Source organism: Capra hircus, chromosome 12 (assembly GCF_001704415.2).
Source record: "Capra hircus breed San Clemente chromosome 12, ASM170441v1, whole genome shotgun sequence".
Taxonomy (NCBI): domain Eukaryota; kingdom Metazoa; phylum Chordata; class Mammalia; order Artiodactyla; family Bovidae; genus Capra; species Capra hircus.
The window spans coordinates 14,179,836-14,204,437 of record NC_030819.1 but is presented as its reverse complement, the minus strand read 5'-3'; the positions used below and the strand labels follow the sequence as shown (position 1 = coordinate 14,204,437).

Sequence of the window (24,602 nt, the reverse complement as noted above, 5' to 3'; positions counted from 1 at the left end):
TCATCTTTTGGGATTTGAAATAGTTCATCTGGAATGCCACCACCTCCACTAGCTTTGTTCTTAGTGATGCTTCCTAAGGACCACTGGACTTCACCTTCCAGGATGTCTGGCTCTAGGCAAGTGATCACACCACTGTGATTATCTGGGTCATGTAGATCTGTTTTGTCTAGTTCCTCTATGTATTCTTGCAACCTCTTCTTACCATCTTCCGCTTCTTTTAAATCTATACCATTTCAGTCCTTTGTTGTGCCCATCTTTTTATGAAATGTTCCGCTGGTATCTCTGATTTTCTTGACAAGATCTCTAGTCTTTCTCATTCTATTGCTTTCATCTCTTTCTTTGCATTGATCACTGAGGAACACTTTCTTATCTTTCCTTGCTATTCTTTGGAACTCTGCATTCAAATGGGTATATCTTTCCTTTTCTCCTTTGCCTTTAGCTTCTCCTCTCTTCTCTTCACAGCTATTTGTAAAGCCTCCTCAGACAACCATTTTGCCTTCTTACATTTCTTTTTCTTGAGGATGGTCTTGGTCCCTGCCTCTTGTATAGTGTCATGAACCCTGGTCCATAGTTCCTCAGGCACTCTGTCTATCAGATCTAATCCCTTGAATCTATTTCTCATGTCTACTGTATAATCGTAAGGGATTTAAGTCATACCTGAATGGTTTAGTGGTTTCCCTACTTTCTTCAATTTAAATCTGAATTTGGCAATAAGGACTTCATGATCTGAGCCACAGTCAGCTCCTGGTCTTCTTTTGTTGATGGTATACTGATTCTCCATCTTTGGTGGCAAAGAATATAATCAATCTGATTTCATATGGACCATCTGGTGATGTCCATGTGTAGAGTCTTCTCTTGCGTTGTTGGAAGAGGGTGTTGCTATGACCAGTTGTTCTCTTGGCAAAACTCTATTAGGCTTTACCCTGCTTCATTCTGTATTCCAAGGCCAAATTTTCCTGTTACCCCAGGTATCTCTTGACTTCCTACTTTTGCATTCCAGTTCCCTATAATGAAAAGGACATCTTTTTTGAGTGTTAGTTCTAGAAGGTCTTGTAGGTCTTCATAGAACTGTTCAACTTCAGCTTCTTCAGCATTACAGGTCAGGGCATAGGCTTGGATTACTGTGATATTCAGTGGTTTGCCTTGGAAATGAACAGAGATCATTCTGTCATTTTTGAGATTGCACCCAAGTACTGCATTTCGGACTCTTTTGTTGACCATGATGGCTACTTCATTTCTTCTAAGGGATTCTTGCCCACAGTAGTAGATTTAATGGTCATCTGAGTTAAATTCACCCATTCCAGTCCATTTTAGTTTGTTGATTCCTAAAATGTCTCTGTTCACTCTTTCCATCTCTTGTTTGACCACTTCCAATTTGCCTTGATTCATGGACCTAACATTCCAAGTTCCTATGCAATATTGCTCTTTATAGCATCGGACTTTACTTCCATCACCAGTCACATCCACAACTGGGTGCTGTTTTTGCTTTGGCTCCGTCTCTTCATTCTTTCTGGAGTTATATCTCCACTGATCTCCAGTAGCCCATTGGGCATCTACCGACCTGAGGAGTTCATCTTTCAGTGTCCTATCTTTTTGCCTTTTCATACTGTTCATGGGGTTCTGAAGGCAAGAATACTGAAGAGGCTTGCCATTCCCTTCTCCAGTGGACCACATTTTGTCAGAACTCTCCTCCAGGGAAGCCTACTATTTAGAGACATTTCTAAGTATAAAGACAGGTCAACTCAAAAAGTATCCTCAATACATGTTTCACTTTATCTTACAATCTATAGACAATACATTAGAATATGTAATGAATCCATATACCTTTTCCAAAGGAATAGCCAAGACAGAAGTAGCAATAAAGTTACAAATGACAGTCATCAATCAGATGAAATAATTTAGATGAAGTTCGTCTCTCTCGAAGAGATGGGGACTGGGCAAGTGGTCAGGAAGGAAATACAATGTGCTTTTAACTTTGTATGAAAAATAATGTTCAGTTCCATGCTGTTGAACATAGGTTCTGTTGTTACCACATAAATCCTCTACTTTTTACTGTCCAAATGTTTTACTAAAAGTCTGCTTCTGGCCTTTGTTTTGGAATCTGTTACATTTGTTGCCATCTCCTACTTGCTATTCTCTGAAGTTACTTCCTCCAAACCACAGGACACATATTCCTTGAGGTTGTAAGATCTTCTTTTGGTCAAAGGTCACTCAGTATTTATATTGAGCACCAAAAACATCCCAACATGGTATAAAAGATCTTTCCAGTGCTGCTATCCTTCCATTACACTATATTTTAATAAGTTAAGAGAAAAATAGTAATCTCCAGAGGTCAAGCCCTTTAAGAATCTGTCTATTCTAAAGATAAATACAACTGCTGATCTACATCATGATTCCTAGATGAGATTTACCCTTAGACCTTAAACCACTGTTCTCTCCTTGCCTCAGTCCATCCATCTCAGGACTGACCCACATACACTCAAAATCAATGCACTGTATGGAAAAGCTTTTACCTCAAGAAATGTTAACATTCCCAAAACTAAGTAGGATTTCCCGTAGCACTTTATGATCACTTTCATTAAAGAAGGCTCCCGTGCATCTTCCTGGGCTCTTGACACTTCTTGATCCCAGTACCTGTGAAGAAAGACAAAGCACAGTGAGGAACAGCCCGCCACAGGAAAACAGGGGAGGGACAGAGCAGAGGACAAGCCTTCACTCCAGGGCGCTCCGTGGCTGCCCATAGGTGCTGGCTAACTGCTCGCAGGGCTCCCAAAAGATGAGCGGTGCAGACCCTGAAGCACCAGGGAAAGCACCAGACCAGGTCTTCAGAGAAAAGTCCCAGATTCTAGAAACAAGTTCCTGCTAAACTTTGCTGAACTCACAGGTCATGAGCAGCTCAGAAGGGCAGACACTGTCCTCCAGGGACCCCATCTCTGGGGACAGAGCTAGGTCTCCACAGCCATGGCTGGGGGTTCCCTCCACCCCCACTCACGCAGGGAACACAGGCTCCCCCAATCTCCAACTTGAGCTAAGGCCAGGGTCAGCATGAAGGGCTGAGGGTTCAGTGTCAGGGAAGGAGGCTCAGAAGATGATGGAGGAAGGCAGAGGCCCCTCCCCACAAGCCTTTGGCCCCATGGAGAAATTCTCACTCTTCTAACCATACTCCCTGCTGCCTGTGCTCACCCTTGCAGCTCTTCTCCAAGGTGCTGGGAGCGATCTTCTGGAAGCACTGGGTACATGTCATCTTCTTCTAATTTCCGTTTATGACCAATTTTAAACAAGGGGTTTAGCCACCTGTTAAACATTAAAAGGAGAGTGACATATATTCAAATTACATATCTTTAATTAGAATCCTACATTCATGGACATTGTTTTAAAAAAGTCTACATTTTAACCATACAAAGATGTAGGGAGAAAATTAGACATATGCTTACAAACATGTATATCAGGGTGTCGATAAGTCACTCTGACTTACACAGAATATAACTTAACTAAAATACCCTGTTTGTGGTCTACTGAACATACATTGTACATCTACTTTAATTATTAAGAAAAATACATTTAGAAATCAAAATAATGTTACCTTGCTTCAGGAGCACAGAATAGAGCTGAATGGCCATGGTGGATAAGGCTGTAGATACGTTCCTGTACTACCAAGCACTTAAATTTTCTGAACTGTAGCAGACTCAAGGATTTTGCTGTTGTTTTTTAGTGTCTAAGCCGTGTCTGACTGGTTTTGTGACACCATGGACTGTGGCCCTCCAGGCTCCTCTGTCCATGGGATTTCCCAGTCAAGGATAATGGAGTGGGTTGCCATTTCCTTCTCCAGGGGATCTTCTTGGCTCAGGGACTGAACCTATGTTTCTTACACTGGCAGGTGGATTCTTACCACTGAGCCACCAGGGAAGCCCACCAGACTCAAGAATGCCTCAGTCACATTCACCTAAGACGCAACCTTGCAGTCTCAAGACCTTCTTAGTTCAGCTAATAACACAAAGGAAATTTTACAGGGAATCACATTACAATACACCACCCTGAGTCCAACAGGCTCTGGACCCTGACCTCCTTACAGCCCTGTCAGACTCCCCTCACATGAGCCTCTTTCTGACGCTAACCGTCTGAAGATGTCCTAAAGATAAGTAACATCTTTCCAACTAAAATGAATACATTGATTTTTCTTATAGTCCTCCCTATAATTGAAGCAGAAATTGCTAGACAGTGTAAGACTTTTTAATTTTAATTCTTAATTCCTTTTTTAATTTCAATTTTTCTCTTCTCAAGTAAGCATCTCACTCTGTGCTCCAATTTCCAGGCTTTCAAAGGAATCCCTTCCTGGTATGAAAGGTCATAAAACATTCAGACCCAGGACAAGACAATTATTAACTGCTGTCCAGTTTATCAAGAGAAATCTCCAAGAAGACCATTAGCACTTAAAACATACATTTGGTCCCTAAATAATGGTCTGGGGTCTTGAAAAAGGGTCGAGGGATGGTGTTACAGTGTCTAGTGAAACTGAGAAACTGGGGTTCCAAGAAAGCCATAAAATCGACAAACGGACATTGTGATGTTTACATTAATTGGTCAATAATGGCATATATTAAAGTCATGAATCAACCCAAAATGTACAGATCAATACTAGAAAAGGTATAAAACTGTTACAGTCCTTGCCTTTGGGGGCCCTTCACTCCCTCTCTTAGTCTATGCAGAGGACTTTATATCTCTATCTTCTAAAATAAACTTTGCCTCTGTGTTTGCAAGTTTCCCGGAATTCATTCTTAGGCTTCCTGAACAGAACTCAGGTTTCACGTTTCATTATCATTTCCTGGCCAATTAATTTCTTTTCAAATGTAACACAAGACTTTCATAAGGGCTGAAATTTTACTGACTGTGGGGTCTGCCACCTTCAGCCTCAATCAGGGAATAAATATAGCCCCCATACTTTCAGGAAACTCCACTAACCGCTGAGAACATCACCAAACTACAGTTCAATCCCTCATGCCCAGGTTTCTGCCCAAGGACATCAAGATTACCCCCATTACCACTCCACCCCAGCAAAGGTGTATTTGTTAGTCAAATCCCAATTTTCTTGGGACCCAATCAATATTTCCAATGAGCCCTCCACCTCCAGACATGCCCGACTCTAGATACAGACCATGCCCAAGGGCTCTGGGAACAGGATCATACCAAACCTGAGGGGGTCTAGTTTGTGGAGGCAGTATCCTGGATGGAAGGGCGCCACCATTAGTCTAAACATGACTCAAGAAAACCCAAACACAGTGCACCTCTGAGGGTCCTCGGAGATCCCTGGGGCAGGGACCACCCACAGTGGGCTATCAACTGTCTCCAAGAAAACTCTACTAGTGGATACAGGGCTATTTAAGGCGCACACCCTGATCCAGGTCACATTGAGATTTTAATTACACTCACCCTACCTCCCATCTAAATGGAGCCATTCATCTCGTCAAGAGGGAGCTGGACTGGACTGGTAATGGAAGGAGCTGTCGCCCCTGTAGCATCCTTGGTGAGCCTAGCAACGAGGAACAATTTATAAAGCCAAAGCTACTAAAAAAAACAAAAATAACAAAAAAAGGGCACTCGAACATTGGCCTGGGCAACTAAAGAACCCAGCTCTAAGTTTAGAAATATGAAATTTTCACTGGGCCTCTGGTCCACATGACAACGACCACTGCATAGCTCCTGATCACCTTCTGGCTGATCAAGGAGGAGTTTCTGCCCTTGCAACTAGTTCCTGTTGTTTCTATGTTAACATGAGTGGTCAAGTAGAAGACAGTGTAACCTGACGGTTAGAGAAGCCTGCTTGCAGACAGAGAAGGTCAAATATCATATGATATCACTTATATATGGAATATAAATAAAGGCTATAAATGAACTCATTAAAAAATAGACTTAGAGTCACAGGTGTAGGGAAAAAAAAAAAAAGCTATGGTTACCAGGGGGTGAGAGGAGGGAAAAATTGGGACACTGGGATTGACATACACACACTGTAATATATAAAACAGATAACTAAGAAGGACCTACGGTATAGCACAGAGAACTCTATTCTATAGTTTGTAATGGTCTACATAGGAAAAGAATCTAAAAAGTGTGTATATGTATGTGTATAAGAGATTCACTTTGCTATAGAGCAAAAACTAACACAACACTGTTAATCAACTATACTCCAATAAAAATTCAAAGAGAAAGTCACTTGATCCAATACTCAGAACAAGAAGGGCGCTGCCTGAACAAATGGAACCACAGACTGGTTCCAAATAGGAAAAGGAGTATGTCAAGGCTGTATATTGTCAACCTGCTTATTTAACTTATATGCAGAGTACATCATGAGAAGCGCTGGACTGGAAGAAACACAAGCTAGAATCAAGATTGCCGGGAGAAATATCAATAATCTCAGATATGCAGATGACACCACTCTTATAGCAGAAAGTGAAGAGGAGCTAAAAAGCCTATTGATGAAAATGAAAGAGGAAAGTGAAAAAGTTGGCTTAAAGTTCAACATTCAGGAGACGAAGATCATGGCATCTGGTCCCATCACTTCATGGGAAATAGACGGGGAAACAGTGAAAACAGGGTCAGACTTTATTTTTTTGGGCTCCAAAATCACCGCAGATGTTGACTGCAGCCATGAAATTAAAAGACACTTATTCCTTGGAAGAAAAGTTATGACCAACCTAAATAGCATATTCAAAAGCAGAGACATTACTTTGCCGGCTAAGGTCCGTCTAGTCAAGGCTATGGTTTTTCCTGTGGTCATATATGGATGTGAGAGTTGGACTATGAAGAAGGCTGAGCGCTGATGAATTGATGCTTTTGAACTATGGTGTTGGAGAAGACTCTTGAGAGTCCCTTGGACTGCAAGGAGATCCAACCAATCCATTCTGAAGGAGATCAGCCCTGGGATTTCTTTAGAGGGAATGATGCCGAAGCTGAAACTCCAGTTCTTTGGCCACCTCATGCGAAGAGTTGACTCATTGGAAAAGATTCTGATGATGGGAGGGATTGGGGGCAGGAGAAGAAGGGGATGACCGAGGATGAGATGGCTGGATGCCATCATGGACTCAGTGGACATGAGTCTGAGTGAACTCCGGGAGATGGAGATGAACAGGGAGGCCTGGCGTGCTGCGATTCATAGGGTCTCAAGGAGTCGGACACGACTGAGCGACTGAACTGAACTGAACTGAACAAATTTGGGACAGTATCAAAAGGGCAATCTCAGCTTCCTGGGCTTCTGCCATTCTTAGGACCCCTTACAATTATTCTCCTCCTGCTTTTTGGTCTGTGTATCCCCAACTGCCTCATTAGTTTAAGTGGTCTTTATCTGGGTGTGAGAATTGGGACTTTAGCCAGCTAACAATCATATTTATTTTAGCTATCCACTTCAGTATCCTTGCTTGGAGAATCCCATGGAGAGAAGAGCCTGGCAGGCTACAGTCCGTGGGTTCTCAAAGAGTTGAATATGGCTGCGTGACTAACTCTTTCACTTTCACTTCCTGTTTTTGTCTGTCTCAGGCTCAAATCAGAAAGTTACAGAGAAAAAAACTGGTTAGAACTAGCTAGGCCCAAAATTGGAGAAGGACATGGCAACCCCCTGCAGTACTCTTGCCTGGGGATTTCCACGGACAGAGGAGCTGGTTGGATACATTCCACGGGGTCGCAAAGAGTTGGACACGACTGTGTGACTAACTCACTTTCAGGCCCCAAATGGTGAAAAACCTAACCTGCCCCAGGCCCTGAGCCTCATTTGTGCGTTCGCTGTAATATATTAGTATATTAACTGGCATACTAACCCAGGCTGTGATAGCTGGCAATGGTCATGACAACAACCCACACAAGGACTAAAAATGAGTGTTGCCTCAGTTTCAGGTCCAAACCACACCCTTGTTCTCAGATAAGTCATGAATATTCCTCCCTCTCTTGATTCAATTTCCTTGCTTTTACCTTGACCCAAATTGGGTTGAGAAGTTGATTTGTGAACTAAGCTCTCACTTCTCCACTCTTTTGTCGCTGAATAAAACTTGTGCTGTTCCAGTCTGACCATCAATTTAGTTATTGGCTGTGGGAATTTAGTTATTAGCTGTGGAAAAGCAACCTCTTCAGCCAAAATAAGGGGTCTTAGCCTAGGCAAGGAGCCCAGCACAAGGCGGGAGACCAATTTGTGACATCAGTTACATATACAAGGAACATCGTCTTCAGAGCCAGACTGCTTGACTTGAGATCCTGCTCCATTACTTACTGGCTGTGTGGTCGTAAGCAACTTACTCAACATCTCTGCTTCAGTGCCTTCAAGAATAAAATAAGCGGTAATAGTGCCTTTCCCTCCAGCAGGAAAACTGGAAATGGGTGCCTACCCAAATCAATGAAAAGTCCTCACCTTCCCATTTTCAGGTACACACATTTTGAAAATTCACAAACAGAAGGTGTTTGGAAAGTTCCTTGCCCTGCCTGAAGTTAAGAATTTTTTTCTACTTTATTATTATTTACAGTAACCACACCCATATTCCTTCTTCTAGGCCCTCTTTCCTTAAGGGCCACCAAATGGCCAAGAGATGAAGCTACACAGCCTAAATACACCACCATCAAAACAAGCATAGAGCTCCCAATCCCTGGAGATCCCCCGGGCTGCCCCATAACAGAAGGAAATACCGGAAATTTGGGAAATATAAATGGGTTAGGGTCCAGAAATAAAACAACTAGTAATCATCCAAGTGTGATTAAAGCCCAAAGGTTTAGGACCACATAGTTAGTGGCCCCAGCTACTACATGGAACACCTTAGTTAAGAACTGCAACTCTCTGAGCTGTTTTTCATCTGTGTGTTTCCTCTGGGCTCAGGGACCCTTCAGTGGTTTCAGGACCAAATGATTCCTGGGCAGGACCACCTGCATCAAGACGATGCACTGCTTCTCTGAAGTCTAGAGATTGGGAAAGACCTCACAGGCTTCAGGGACTCTATCCCCAGAGTGATCCTCAAAGATGGAAATGGAGATATCCACAATAAGGAAAGGGGCCGATCAAATAAATCCTCCAGTCCTGACTGTGTGTTCCGGGCAAAAGCAAAACGTGTTCAAGAATAGTGTTCCCAATCATTAAATAAAAAACCTTTCATTTTTTTACCCACGTGAAATTTGCCACAACTAGGAACCAGGTTATAGAGTGAGAGCCACACAGGGAGAAAGGGAGAGGGAAAGAAATACATGGTCATAGACATGGGGGCAGAGGGAACCCAGTGGAGCTGGAACACACTGTCACAGGGGGCATGTGGGAAAAGGTGGGGACATTACTGAAAGATGGCAAAGAAGGTGGAGCACTGAACTGATGCCTTCGAACTGTGGTGCTGGAGAAGACTTCTGAGAGTCCCTTGGACTGCAAGGAGATCAAACCAGTCAATCTTAAAGGCTATCAACCCTGAGTATTCTTTGGAAGGACTGATGCTGAAGCTGAAACTCCAGTATTTTGGTCATCTGATGCAAACAGATGACTCACTGGAAAAGCATCTGATGCTGGGAAAGATTAAGGGCAAAAGAGGGTGTCAGAGATTGAGATATATAGATGACATCACAGATGCAATGGACGTGAATTTGGGCAATCTCCAGAGATGGGGAGGGACAGAGACCGGCAGTGCTGCCATCCACGGGGTTGCAAAGAGTCGGACACGGCTGAACGACTGAACAACAAAGGTCCAGGGCACTAATTAGATAAAGGAAGCTGTTCATAAGCTGCCTGCTTGGGGCTGGGGACAGGGGTAGGGGGTGGAGGCATGACGTTTCAGTTCAGAACTGGGAATTCCTGAGCAGATCAGGGGAAGCCAGTAAGAGTAGAGACCAGGTGTTCAGTGCATTTTCCCTCTGGGCTGATTCCCCCAGGGCAGCCTTCCAGCTTCCTGTTTTCTGGCTCTGGAGGGGCTGCCAGCGGCAAGGCACGGAGACCCTGTAACTCCGCCACCAGGTCACCGGGTCCCCTCCCCACCCCTGCTCCCCACTTCCTTGCCCAGCCTTGCCCCGCCTTCCCAGGGTGCAGAAGGGAACAGGACAGCATTGGGAGGGTCCACACTTGTTTCCGAAATGCGCGGCAGCGGAGGACTCCATGACTACTGCGTATCACGGCCGGGGGCCACTCACCAGAAGAACAGGCGCGAGCAGAGGTTTGCTTTCTGCAGCGGGTTGGGCTTCACCTTCGGGTACAGCAGCGGCATCGTGCCGGCCGGCCGGGGCGGGCTTGGAGCGGCGCTGCGCTACTCTGGCCGCTGTGAGGCTTCCGCTGCTCCTGGAGGAGACTGGGGGGATGTTGGAGACCAATCCGCCTTCGGGGTCTGCTGGGTGAACCCTGAGAACAACAAGCTTCTGGGGGTGGAGCACCCACCGCCCGCCAGGTCTCCGCCTCCGGGACTGCGCAACCTCCCGGGTCGCCTCCGGGTCACTGGCTCTGCCCTGCTGTCAGGGCTCTGGGAGAAGTAGGGCCGTGTGTGGGGCTGCAGGACGAAGAGGCCGTCAGCCCAAAGCTTCCAGGAGCCACGTGCAAGTGGGAGGTAAGGCCACCGGCTCTTTGAATGGAGGAGGGTAGGCTAACCTGGCTGCAAATTCTGCTGAAACTCCTATTCTGAGCCCAGGCGCTCACCCAGAAGGTGAAGAGGGCAGGCTCAGGCTCTGCCCTCCTCTGCTGCTCCGAAGCTCCCCATGGGCTGCAGGGAAGGCCTGGAGAAAGCTGGCAGAAGGCATGATCAGCCCATGTGAGATGTCCTGTGACATCTCACTCGTTGCATTGTGAGGGAACCTCTGTGAGCTTTTTGCTGCCCTCTTAGATTGGGAAAGGGGAGTCTGTGGGGAGGGAAACTGCCTCCTAATTTCTTTCATCATGCTTTCAAAACTTAGATAAGTAACAGTGACATATGTCACAAAATATATTTCTGGGGACCTTACCTCAGTTTCAAGTCTAACAATGTCTTGGTCAGGAAGACAGGTGAGAAAGATGAGGCTCAAGGACAGCACTTGTCCAAGGTCTTGGACCCAAGTTTGGGGTTCAACATGGTTGTCTCACTGGTACATGGACAGTGTGTGTGAAAAGTGCCTAGAATATGCTGTGTGAATGAATGAATGACTGCAGGACTGAATGAACAAAATCTTGGGCTCCTACTCAGAAGTGTTTAGTCACCTGCTCAACAGTGTCTCTTCCCTTCTACTCTAAATGAAGAAATATCAGAATTTTTGTACCTACAACAATATCACCATATTATTCTTTAATAATTTCTCATATACCTTAGCTAAGATTGGTGTTATTAATGACAGCTTTTAGCTTCAGTTATGGAAGGTGAAAAGGTAAGTTCCAGAAAACTGGTGTACAGCAATGTGATAATATTGCTGTGTACCTTTAATTTGCTTAAAGAGTAGTAGTTCTCAACATAAAAAAGAAAGAAAAAAAAGAAAAATGGAAAAAGTGTGAAATGATGGACATGTTGATTGGCTTGGTTGTGATAGCTTACGGTGAATGGCGTCAAATTTGTGATCTCCGAAGCAGAAGATTTAGCTTCGGGCCAAGGACCAGGCTTGATCACTAAAGAGCTTTTTTGTAGCAGAGTTTTATTAAGCTATGAAAAGGGACAGAGAAATCTTCTGACATAGACATCAGAAGGGGAGGGGGGATGGAGAGTGGCCCCACTAGGCAGTCGTATCAAAGCCTTATATATTTCACTAGACCCACTCCCACAACACACATTGGAAGATGACAGGATTAGTCAGGAGGTTCTCAAGAAGGAGACACATGTCCTGGAGCAAGCTACATTGTTATACTGACTACCACAAAGGGATGTAGGAGAAAAAAGTTTGTCTTTTTCTCCTTGAGAGCCCCAGACCCCTTTCTTCTTCTTTAGGGCTCCAGACCCCTTTCTCCTCCTTGGGGACCCTGGACTTCTTAGCAACCTATCTAGGAATTGACTCTCTCAGTTGTGATGAATATTTTACAATGTATATGTAAATGAAGTCATCATGTTGAACATCTAAATATATATACTATTTGTCAATTATACCTTAATGCCAGAGGGGAGATTGATTTTAAAGAAACCTTTAATGTATTCAGACTTTTTTTTATGAGTCAAACATCTAAGAATGGCAAGGTGTTGATAATTTTGTATTGATGGGCATGATGAGAATTTATTACACTATTTTCTTGCTATTTCATGCATGTTTGAAATTTTCTGTTGCAAAAAAGAAGAATGATTAGAGCTGAAAATTTTAATTTTTCAATTACCTACCTTTCTGGTGTTAGCTCTCTCTCAGATAATGCAATCCACAATGTATGGTACCAGACTTGTCCTGATTTACAGTTCTCTTTTACATTCCCCACGTTTTCCAGTGCTGTAAACACTCAGCTACTCAAAAATAAAAGAATTGGTTGCTGCACTTAGAAGTCTAGTGACTTCCTTGTCAGTCGGCCCCAGACTGTTCTGTCCGGTCCCCACAACTATCTCAGGACCATAATTAGCCATCTCCAAACTGACAAATACATTCAGTCCCCTTAGTTTCTGCTGTCTTTTTTTTTTTTTTTAAACTAAGATCTTTTGAAACTTCTTAGCATCCTCTTCTGTACATAAAAACCTTGAATGTGATCTAATTCATGAAAAGAAATCATCCTCACATTTCAGAACTTTGTTGCTAGTAATGAATTACTTCTGTCACTTCCCACTGGCTCTCAGACATATTTGCATTATGACACTTTTACAGAGAGTTCTGGTATAAAAACTTAAACAAAACTCCTTGTTTTCTGTCAATATATTCTATTTGATCTTCCTTTTAGATGTTATAATAATAATGGAACCTTGTTCCATTGTTTTCAGTTCATTGGAAACACTAGTCCATTACTGAGATGAGTTGTCCAGAAACTGTTAAAAGTTGATAAGATGTCCTCGGAGAAGAATATACCTGAAAAATTGAAGTTCCTATTTTCATTAGGCTCACAATCTAGGAAAAGAATAGGTAAAAAGGAAATTTCAGCAAAATAATAAAATAAAACAAACACATTCATTCTTACCCTGATAAACTAAGGATGTTTCGTGATGGTGCTGACGCTGATTGTGTCACACATTTTCACATTTCAAATGTTTTTCAGCGAAATAAAGAGGCCGAGTAGCCATCAAAAAAAAAAAAAAAAAGAAAGAAAGAAAAACCAGAATACCCCATCTTAATGAAGGCAAAGTCTAAGAGGCACTGTAGTATATTATTGGCAAAATATAAATTAGAATAGTTTTTTCATAAAATAATCTAACAATATTTATTTTTAAGAGCCTTAAAATTGTTCATTCTTTGCAACTCAATAAGATTTCCGCTTTGAAGATGACGAAGATAAAAAGTCAGCTATAAACAGCTACTTATGTACAAATACTCAAACAGTGAATAGTCTGCCTACAATGCAGGAGACCAGGATTCAATCCCTGGATAGGGAAGGTCCTGCGGAGAAGGAAATGGCAACCCATTCCAGGAAGTGCTCTTGCCTGGGGAATTCCATGGACAGAGGAACCTAGCAGGATATAGTTCATGGGATCACAGAGTCCGACATGACTGAGCAACTAACTCTCACTTTCATGTTTCTCAGAGCAGTGCTTATTATAACATTAGAATTTAGAAACATCCTAACTTCTAAGCTCAGCAAAAGCAAAATGATTGAATAAATCATGAATCATTTTTAGAGAAGTGCTTTAGATTTGCCTGGCGGTAGACTGGATAAGAATCCACATGCTAATGCAGGGGACACAGGTTCAACCCCTGGTCCAGGAAGATCCCACATGCAGCCAAGGGGCAACTAAGCCCAAGCACCACAACTACTGAAGCCTGTGTGCTTAGAGCGCATGCTTGGCAACAAGAGCAGTCACTGCAATGAAAAGCCTGTTAAGTTCAGTTCATGCACTCAGTCATATCCGACTTTTTGTGACCTCATGGACTGCAACATGCCAGGCTTCCCTGTCCATCACCAACTCCCAGAACCTGCTCAAACTCATGCCCATTGCTTGGTGATGCCATCCAACTATCTCATCCTCTGTTCCCTTTCTCCTCTGACCTTCAATCTTTCCAAGCATCAGGGTCTTTTCCAATGAGTCAGTTCTTCACATCAGGTGGCCAAAGTATTGGAATGTTAGCTTCAGCATCAGTCCTTCCAGTGAATATTCAGGACTGATTTTCTTTAGGATTGACTAGTTTGATCTCCTTGCAGTCCTGGGGACTCTGAAGAGTCTTCTCCAACACCACAATTCAAAAGCATCAATTCTCTCGCGCTCAGAGGTTTCTTTATGGTTCAGTTCTCACATCCATACATGACTACTGGAAAAACCACAGCTTTGACTAGACAGAATTTTGTCAGCAAAGTAATGTCTCTGCTTTTTAATATGATATCTAGGTTGATCAGAGCTTTTCCACCAAGGAGCAAGCAGCTCTTAATTTCATGGCTGCAGTCACCACCTGCAGTGATTTTGTAGCCCAAGAAAATAAAGTCTGTCAGTGTTTCTATCGTTTCCCTGTCTATTTGCCATGAAGTGATGGGACCAGATGCCATGATCTTCGATTTTTGAATGTTGAACATTAAGGCAGATTTTTCATCTTCCTCTTTCACGTTCATCAACAGGCTCTTTAGCTCCTCTTCACTTTCTGCCTTAAGTCTGGTGTCATCTGCATATCTGAGGTTATTGATATTTCTCCCGGCAATCTTGATTCCAGCTTGTGCTTCATCCAGCCCAGCATTTTGCATGATGTACTCTGCATATAAGTTAAATTAGCAGGGTGACAATATACAGCCTTGACATACTCGTTTCCCAATTTGGAACTAGTCCATTGTTCCATGTCTGGTTCTAACTGTTGCTTCTTGACCTGGATATAGCTTTCTCAAGAGACAGATAAGATGGTCTGGTATTCTCATCTCTTGAAGAATTTTACATAGTATCTTGTGATCCATACAGTCAAAGACTTTGGGATAGTTAAGAAAGCAGAAGTAGATGTTTTTCTGGAATTCTCTTGATTTTTCTTTGATCCAACGGATGTTGGCAATTTCATCACTGGTTCCTCTGCCTTTTTAAAATCAAGCTTGAACCTCTGTAACTTCTCAGTTCATGTACTGTTGAAGCCTAGCTTGGAAAATTTTGAGAATTTTGAGTGAGGCCCCAGAGAAGCCTTCTGATGGCTACAGCTCCAGCGTGTATCTGATTATAGCCTCATGAGGGACTCTGAGCCAGATCACCCAGCCAAGCTGCTCCCAGCTTACTGACCCTCAGAAATTCTGCTAGATTTTGGAGTATCCAGGAGTTTCCAGTAGAGGCGTGACTCAGCAGTGGCCTGCTGCTGGGTCAGGGGCACTGAATACAACAGTGTGTGCACAAATCCTTTTGAAGGAGGTCACCATTATCTTCATTACCCCCACCATAGTTTGGCCTTAGGTCAAACAACAGAGAGAGAACACAGCCCCGCCCATCAACAGAAAATTGTATTCGAAGATTTACTGAGCATTGCCCCACCCATCAGAACAAGACCCAGTTTCCCTCACAATCAATCTCTCTCATCAGGAAGCTTCCATAAGCCTCTTATCCTAATCCATCAGAGGTCAGACAGAAAGAAAACCACAATCACAGAAAACTAACCAAACTGATCACATGGATCACAGCCTTGTCTAACTCAATGAAACTACGAGCCATGCCATGTAGGGACACCCAAGATGGACGGGTCATGGTGGAGAGTTCTCACAAAACATGGTCCACTGGAGAAGGGAATGGCAAACCAGTCCAGTATTCTTGCCTTGGGAACCCCATGAACAGTATGAATAGCTCATGTTTCACAACAAACAGTAGCCGCCACTCACCACAACTAGAGAAAACCCAGGCAGCAACAAAGACCTAGAACAACAACAGCAAAAATGGTATTGAAAGCTTTGAACAGTGATCAAAATGGGAGAAGATCTTAAAAAAGCTGGATGCTGAGAGTGTACTGATGAAGGCAAAAAAGTTGTGAGATATTCTGGCAAAAAAGCTATTAGGCTCTGCTGGCCGTTCCCATTCCTTCATTTCTCTTTCATGGCAAAACGTGTTGTGTATCACCTTTCAACTCAGAATCAGCCTGCTGTATATTGACATGTTATATTGACCTATCTTTACTGCACTGACAGCTAATACCTTTTTCTGACTCAACTGCAGGTTCTTTCTGGATTCTTACTTTGTACTAGGTTTTGCTGGATTCTGCCTGGTGATGGTATTTTACTATTGACCAGAGTCTACCACACAGAGAAATCGAGATCAAAGTGATAGTTTTTATTTTATTTTTTTTGGCGGGGGGAGGTGGGCAGGGAAGGGGTTTGTTTGTTTTACTTCCTGCAGTGCGTTTCTCTGGATTCTGTGTGATGACGACATTTTACTTTTGACAACAATCTACCAGATGGAAGATCCACAGTAAGATGATAGCTTTAGAAAAGAAGCAACTGGGAAACAGCAACTGGCCTTTGGTTCAAAGCTGGTAGTTTTGGTCCGAGAGCCAGAGGTGCCACCTCTTCAAATGAGCTGATTTGTAAGGATCCATTTAACTCCATGTCATGTAGCCACACAAAGTTCAGAATCAAATTATGTGGTATAGCTTGCTTGTATCACATGAGAGACACCACTGAGACCAAATCCTGGACTAAAAGTTTTGATACCTTTATGTGAATGTCATTTATCATTCTGCAACAGCCAAGAGACTTAGTTTCTACTCATTAATCAAAACAGCCAGGGGAGGCTATTTTAGCACAGGCATCTAGATGTCTGTTGGGTCATAATTTAACTTTACTCTGCTAAATCAAACCACTTTTGCTTATTTCAAATTTAGGTATACTTTCAGCGCAGCAACTGAGGTATCAAAGCTTGACATCTCTCTATAGGTCAACTTTGTTCAGCTGTCCATAAAACAATCATCTCGTATCATAATGGCCGCTCTTTGTAGATCACCTAGGTGTTGTATTACAGTTTTCCTCCTGTTTAAGAAAGTTAGAGATGGGAAAGAATTGATATGCTAGTATTAACAATAAAGTTAATGTAAATATGAGAAGGGATGAAATGAAAGAAGGAGGTTGACATTCAGTCTGGGTTTGGATGCATATTTGAAGTAAGCGCTGGTCTCATTATGTAATTTAGATGTTTTTTTAAGGAAGAGAAACCAATTTTTTTTTGAACGCGTATAAAATATCTTAGGGGTACTATCAAACTACAAAATTTTGGAAGCCATGCATGATATTGCTCAACAGGTGATGGAAACTGGTTCTCAGGCAGTTGGTAGCTTTCAGCTACTAAAAAGAAATGAGCTAGCGCACGCGATGAACAACACAGAGGAACAATAAATGCTCTTATAAGTAAACAAGGATCAGTGCTGAAAGGCTACATGCTGTAATGATTCTAACTATATGACAAAAGGCAAACTATGGGAGACAGTTTAAAGTCGTGTTTCCAGAGGGTGGAGGTGGGAATGAGAGATGAGTAGATGAAGGTACAGGGGATTTTTAGGGCAATGAAAATACTGCTGCAATATCCACAGAGATGGCAATGTTATCATACATTTGTCTATAAGCGATGGAATGCACACAAGGCAAGAGTGAGGACTGAATGTAAACTATGGATTTGCAGTGGCCGGGAGAATATAATAACGTCAGATATGCAGATGACACACTTGATGGGGCAGAAAGGTGAAGAGAATGTAAAGCCTTCTTTGATGAAAGTGATAAGAGGAGAAGTGAAAAAGTTGGCTTTATAAGCTCAGATTCAGGAAAAACGAAGATTTCATGGCAATGGCTGTCATCAACTTCATTGGAAATAGATGGGGAAGATGAACAGTGTACACTTTTATTATCTTGGCTTCGAAATCACTGGGCATGGTGACTGCAGCACTGAATTAAAAGATGCCTTCTCTTGAGAAAAGTGTAGTCGAGCACTAGATAGCATAGTTGAAAAGCAGACATTATGTTTGCTACAAGGATCAGTCTAGTATCAAAGTATGGTTTTTCTAGTAAGTCATGTATGATGTGAGAGTTGGAATGTAAAGAAGTGAGAGCTGCAAGGAATTGATGCTTTTGATATGTGTGGTTTATGGAAGAAGACTCTTGAGAAGTCGATTGGACTGCAAGGAGATGCAATGCCTAACCAGTTCATTCTGGGAGATAGCCATGGATTTCTTTGGGAAGGGAATGATCTAAGCTGAAATCAGTACGTTGGGCCAAGCTCATGGGAAGAGTTGACTCTTGGATAAGAGCTCTGATGGGTGGGATGGGTTGGGGGCAGGAGGAGAAGGGGAGGACAGAGGATGAGATGGTGGATGATTCACGTGAGTCAAATGGACGTGAATTGAGTGAAGTCCGGGAGTGCGGTGATGGAAGAGAGGGCCTGGCATGTCTGCGTTCATGGGTCCAAAGAGTCGGACATAGACTGACCGATGAACAAGGGGGGGGCTGGATGGAAATGATGTGTGTCTATAGTTTCATCAGATGTAGCAATTTTCATTCTATGTGATAGTTGGGGAGGCTATGGGGTGGTGGGGCAGGGGAGTAAAGGAAATCTTGTGGCATTGTCGCCCCACTCCCCAGGAGAAAAATCTATGAATGCTTGTGAGACACTGAGACTATTATACATCTCAAAAGATGAAGTGTTGGAACTTCCATGGTCGTCAGGTAGTTAAGAAGACTGCCTGCCACAGGCAGGAGAGCATGGGTTCTATCGTGCCATCAGAAGATCACAGGCATGTACCTGCAAGGTCTTAGAGCTTGCACTTGGCAACTACTGAGTCACCACCATAGCTCTGAAGCATGTGCGCCTAGGCTGTGCTCCAACAACATAGAGCCACTGCAATGAGAAGCCATGCACGAAAATGAAGAGCAGCACTGCACTGCAAGGCAGAGAAGTCATAGTGTAGGGACAAAGACGGACAGCATGGCAAAATTAAATAAGCAAATAATAAAATTTTTAAAATGAAGTGTTATAATAGAGGTAATGGAGATTTTAAGTTATAGATTAGTTTCATATTATAAATATCCCTATGATCCTTATAGTATTTCTTTAGACTTATAAATGATATGATATTTCTTCAATTTAATCAAGAAAATTAAGAAAAATTACTTTATCTGTCAATTTTTAAACAATGAAGCTGATAAACCTGGTATTAGGTCATTAGTGACGTGTCTGACTCTCTTGCGACACACAAAACTGAAGTCGCCAGAGCTTCTCTGTCATGGATTCTCCAGGCAAGAATATATGGATTGGATGTGCATACGCCTTCTAAAGAAGGAATTCGCAAAACCAGGGATTGAGACCTGGTTCCCTGGCCTCACAGGCAGTTTTTGCCATTTGAAGCTACAGGGAGATCTTAAATAAACACTACAGAGGTTATAACTCTTTCCACGCCATTGAAATCAAGTCATTTTGCTTGATCTATAATTTCTGTTTATTAAGAAATAACTTCATGGAAATTAAGAGAAATAGAATTGAGGGTAAGAAATATAGTCTATTAAAATTAATTTGTACTAGGGGCATATTATTAACATTTATCTATATTTGATAGCTCATATAACATTAAAGGTACTTAAAAAGTTGAAGTAATTTTTTTTAAACCTAAAGAATTTAAGATTTTGTGGTTTCTGAGAAGAGACTTTCTGCTTGGTTTTATACGTCTAGCTGTTCAGTTGCACTCTCAGGGACGCTTGGGTATTAAAGTAGCAAATTGCGCTGAATGTAATGTATTTCTACCTTCCGCAGCATCATAGTACTGTGTGTGGGAATCTCATTCTAAGAGTCACGCCTGTTGCGTGAAGGCTTTCATTGAAATGGGGACAGAGAAATAAAGTCATCAGTGTAAGTATTTAAACAGAAAGTATTGAATTTTTTATGGACCTTTTCTGAAAATGATATTGCTAGGTGCGTCCTCCTCATCAGAATTTGGCAGAATATGAAAACTTAATTAACTATTTGATATCACTATAACATATTAATGCCATTATGTGGGTTAGACAATACTGTTAGGGGGAGTATGAAATGGTAAAGGGTTTTAGATTGTTTATTTATATACACTTATCAGTTCAGTTACAGTCCGTCAGTTCGTTCGGTACTCTTTGCAGCCATGAATTGGCAGCACGCCAGTCTCCTGCCCGTCACGGACTCTCAGATTCCTCAACTCGTGTCATTGAGTCAGTGATGCATCAGCCATCTGATTCTGTCGCCCCGTTTCCGTATGCCCAATCCTCGCCGCATACAGAGTCTTTGCAAATGAGTATTAAGCTCTTCGGATGACGTGGCCAAAGTACTGGGAGGTTTCAGCTTTAGCATCATTCCTTCAAAGAAATCCAGTGGTTGATCTCGGCTTTTAGAGATGCTGGTTGGATGCTCCGTTGCAGTCAAGGGACTTCAAGGTTTCTCCAACATGCACAGTTCCACATCATTTTCAGCGGCTCAGGTTTCTTCAGCAGTCCAACTCTCACATCATAATGATATGGGAAACCATAGCCTTGACTGAACGGAGACCTTGTGTGGCAGAGTAATGTCTGCTGTTTGGATATGCTATCTAAGGTATGGGTCGTGAAACTTTTTCTGCCTAAGGAGTAAGCGTCTTTTAATTTAAATGGCTGCAATTAACCATAAATATACAGCCTTGACGTACCCCTTTCCCGATTTGAACCAGTCTGTTGTTCAAGTCCGTTTAACTGTTTCTTCTTGACCTGCATACAGATTTCTCAGGAGGCACATCAGATGGCCTGGTATTCCCATCTCTTTCAGAATTTTCCACAGTTTTTTGTGATCCACACAGTCAAAGGCTTTGGAGCAATAAGACAGATAGATATCAATAAGACAGAAGTAGATGTTTTTCTGAAACTCTCTTGCTTTTTCATCCAATAGATGTTGGCAATTTGATATCTGGTTCCTTTGCCTTTTCTAAATCCAGCTTAAACATCTGGCACTTAGTTATCGTTTGTAGTCTTGAAGCCTGTTGAGAATTTTGAGCATACATTACTTGTGTGTGGGATGAGTGCAGTTATGGGTGTAGTTTGAACATCTTTGACATTGCTTTTCTTTGCGATTGGAATGCAAACACGACCTTTTCCAGTCTAGTGGCCTGCTACTGATTTTTCCATGTTTGCTGGCATATGGAATGGCAGCACTTTCAACAGTATCATCTTTCAGGATTTGAAATAGCTCAACTGGATTCATCACATCACTCTTTGTTCCTAGTGATACTTCCTAAGGCCCACTTGACTTCACATTCCAGGATGTCTGGGTCTAGGTGAGTGAGCACACCATCGTGGTTATCTGGGTCATGAAGATCTTTTTTTAAGTTCTTCTGTGTATTCTTGCATCTTATATAATTGCTTCTGCTTCTACAAATTTCTGTCTTTTAAGCCCATCTTTTGCGCATGAATGTTTCCTTGTTTATCTCTCATTTTCTTGAAATCTCTATGTTTCCCATTCTAGGTTGTTTTCCTCTACTCTCTCTCTCTCTTGTGTCTCCAATAGCGTTTTCTTACCACTCTCTTTTTCACTCACACAGGAAATTAATTTATATAATACGCTACTATAGTTCTGATTCAAAATATATTTATTCACTCATCGCTTAAATGTAGATTAATAGGGATTTAAAGAAGGAACCTGAGGATTCTGCTAAGAATATTATGAGTTTGCAGGATCTAATTTTGCGAAGTTAGGATGCTTCTTTGAGTGTTCAGATGTCTACTGATGAACTGAAATTACCCAAGGATGACTGCTGAAAAAGTGAATGTTAATAGAGGTGCTTTGTTCTACTATGGCCTTAACGCAAGTGAAGGTGAAGTGAAATTCTGCTCAGTCAGCTTGTAGATACTTGCGAACGCGCCAATGAACTATACGTGCTGAATTGACTCGCGCAGGCAGTACTTGTAGTGGGTGGCGTTCGCTTCATCCAGGAATATTCACCAGGGTGACGCGCAGGTCTGCGATTGCAGTGCAGATTTTATACGAGATGAGCACGGGAAGCCATGGCTTTATTATAAGTGGTCGTAAATCATTAGTGAAATTTCGCGTGCTTCATTTGACATGATGTTTTAAGAATGTAAAAATATTCCCAATTTATTTTTCAATGTAGAATATTCCAATGGATTACTATATAAAGTATTCACCATTTTCTATCCAATTATTTAAGGATTTGCAATTAAAGAAGTAAGATATACCAGAGAACAGAAGGGAAAAGAGGGAGTAGAGAAGCGCAGCAAGGCTGAGCGCAAGACCGTCCAGCCTCACAAGGTGGACCACGCCCGGGAGTACTGAGGGCGAGAGAGAAAGAGCAGTCACCGGGAGCAGGAGAAGGCAGGAGCCCTGTTCTGAGAGGCTGGTGAGTTAGAGAGAGACAGTACTAGTTGGATTTGGCAAAAGAAGTTGCCTTTTTGGTATGTTAGGAAAAGCATTAATTTTAAAGAGAAAGAGATGAAGCGTTTTAAGATGTGTTGAGCAGAGAATCGTGTTGAAGGTGTGGAAAAGTGTTATGTACACAACTCCTGTGATTTGCTCTGAGAGGACAGAAAAACAGGAAAAGAAGTAAGCTGGCAGGACATCACCTTGGGAGCATTCAGCCACTGTGATTCTGTTCAATAGCCAGTGTGAAATAGACTGTTTGAGTAACATGGGTGAGCCGAATGCTGTCAGTAATCTGCAAGCGGTGCTTCAGCTGTCAGCTGGCCTGACTTCTGCAAACTCTGGGCCTGAAGGGCCTTTGTCTGCAGCGCTGAGTTGCCTCTGCTAAAGCAGTCAAGGCAGCAAGGAGTGCTGGGAATTTGAAATATCTTCCTCTGCTTCCACCCGGCCGCACCTTCAGTCACAGACAGACAGGAAAGCTGGTGTGTAAGATACCCCCACTGCCTTATGCAGGGAAGCTAACCTGAGACTTGTGGCTCCAACACTGTCTCCTAAGTTTCCCAGGCAGGCGTTGTGTTCCAGTAAAGGCCTGCAACATACCTGAGTAATATATCTGTGGCAGCTCTCTCCTTTCTTGGTCTCACTTCCTCGTGCTCCGTTCAGCATAGTGTTGTCCTGGGACTTCTCAAATAACTTTGCAATCTACAAATTCCTCATCCTCGATTTAGCTTCAGCACACGCCAAACTAAAAGTCTGAACAAGTTTCCATGTGATGACTATGAAGCCATTATACACTAATTCTGCACAAGAATGAAGAAGAAGAATACATTAAAGAAAATATTTCAAAAATGCGTAACAATGATATTACTTTATTAGTGGGATTTATGGGTGATCTTTGTTTAGAAAAAATCTTGTTTGTCCTCAAGAAAAAGAAAGTGGTTTTGCTTTGGTAAGAGAAGTAGTGGTATTAAACATACAGATTAATAGAGATTTTGTGAATTTCAGAAGGTGGTCTTAAAGAACAAATAAAGGGAAAGAAAGAAAGGGAGGTTGGTTAGTCGCTCAGTGATGTACATCTCTTTGCAACCCCTGGGCTGTAGGCCGCACAGGGCTCTCTGTGCAGGGATTTCAAGCAGGGAAGTATCACTGGAGTGGGTTTGCCATCTTCCTTCTCCGGGATTTCCTGACAGAGATAAAATGTGTGTTCTCAATTGCAGGAGATGCTTTACCTCTGGCCACCGGGAAGCGCCTAAAAAAAAAAGTTATTGCCAACGAAAATATGGCTGCTGCTACTTTCTCGCAGTGCAGAGCAAATGAAGTACAATTTCATATGAAAAAACCAATGGCTTTCGTTATAGTTGAAATTTTTGTAGTTTGTGTAATCAATTCCTTTTACATCTCACAAATCAGCTTGCAATATCTGTACGTATGTATTAATTATTATCGTTTTTACTAAATATAGTTGCAGGACACAGTGAATTCTCGCAAAATGGGGGAGATTTGAACCCCAGATATTGGTCCCAAGCCACATGAGAATTCTGCCCACTTTGAGCTGCTTCATCTGGTACTTTCAGGATTATTTTAGATCACCGACAGAAAGTCAACAGAGTAATGACTGGCAAGCAACATTTCTATGGTGCTTGATGCAGTTTAGAAACTAGGAGGATAGATGTGTATAAAGTGACCTTTGCTGGGGCAAATGGTTTCTTCAGAGGAAAGCTGAAGTGTGGGTCACCAGAGTCATGTTGGATAGAAGAAATTTAGAGCTGTGGTGTCAAAGCGCTGGAGGCAGAAGCAGTTCGATCATAATGGTGGAAATCAAACTAGGTACGAAAGAGATGGATTTTTTTAAAACTACTAAGGCCAAGAAAGCACAACGCTAAGTAATGTGAGCTAAAAGGATGAAAATGGCACAGAGTAATAATAGGCATACTGTAGAATAAATTTTGGTCGAATTAGGTTTTTGGGTCCAGACTCTACACAGAACAGTCTTACTTATCTCTGCAGCTGTATTTGCTTGACTGTCTACTAGATGCCACTCACTGGCAGTTCTTTGATTTAGATGTAGAAATGCAGATTCAATCCCTTTAGAGATAATGGATAAAATAAGACTGTTTATTTGGCCATTTTTAGCTTATTAAAAAATAGCTAAGAGTTTAATATTTGCTGATCTGCAATGATTCACATGTCTGGACATAGTTCTTAAACAGGCAGAAGGGATCCGCCTCCTTTGGA

The 24,602-nt window shown here is 42.3% G+C and overlaps 1 protein-coding gene across 1 annotated transcript in view; it reads right to left on the bottom strand.

Moving 5' to 3' along the window:
- Positions 1-10,536, bottom strand: part of LOC108637289 (multidrug resistance-associated protein 4-like) — a 104,534-nt gene extending 93,998 nt beyond the window's left edge. The window contains exons 1-3 of the mRNA XM_018056441.1: positions 10,135-10,536; positions 3,184-3,294; positions 2,514-2,634 (exon numbers count right to left, since the gene is read on the bottom strand). Coding sequence (XP_017911930.1) covers positions 2,514-2,634; positions 3,184-3,294; positions 10,135-10,208 — 306 coding nt within the window. The 5' untranslated portion in view covers positions 10,209-10,536. The remainder of the gene's footprint in view (positions 1-2,513; positions 2,635-3,183; positions 3,295-10,134) is intronic.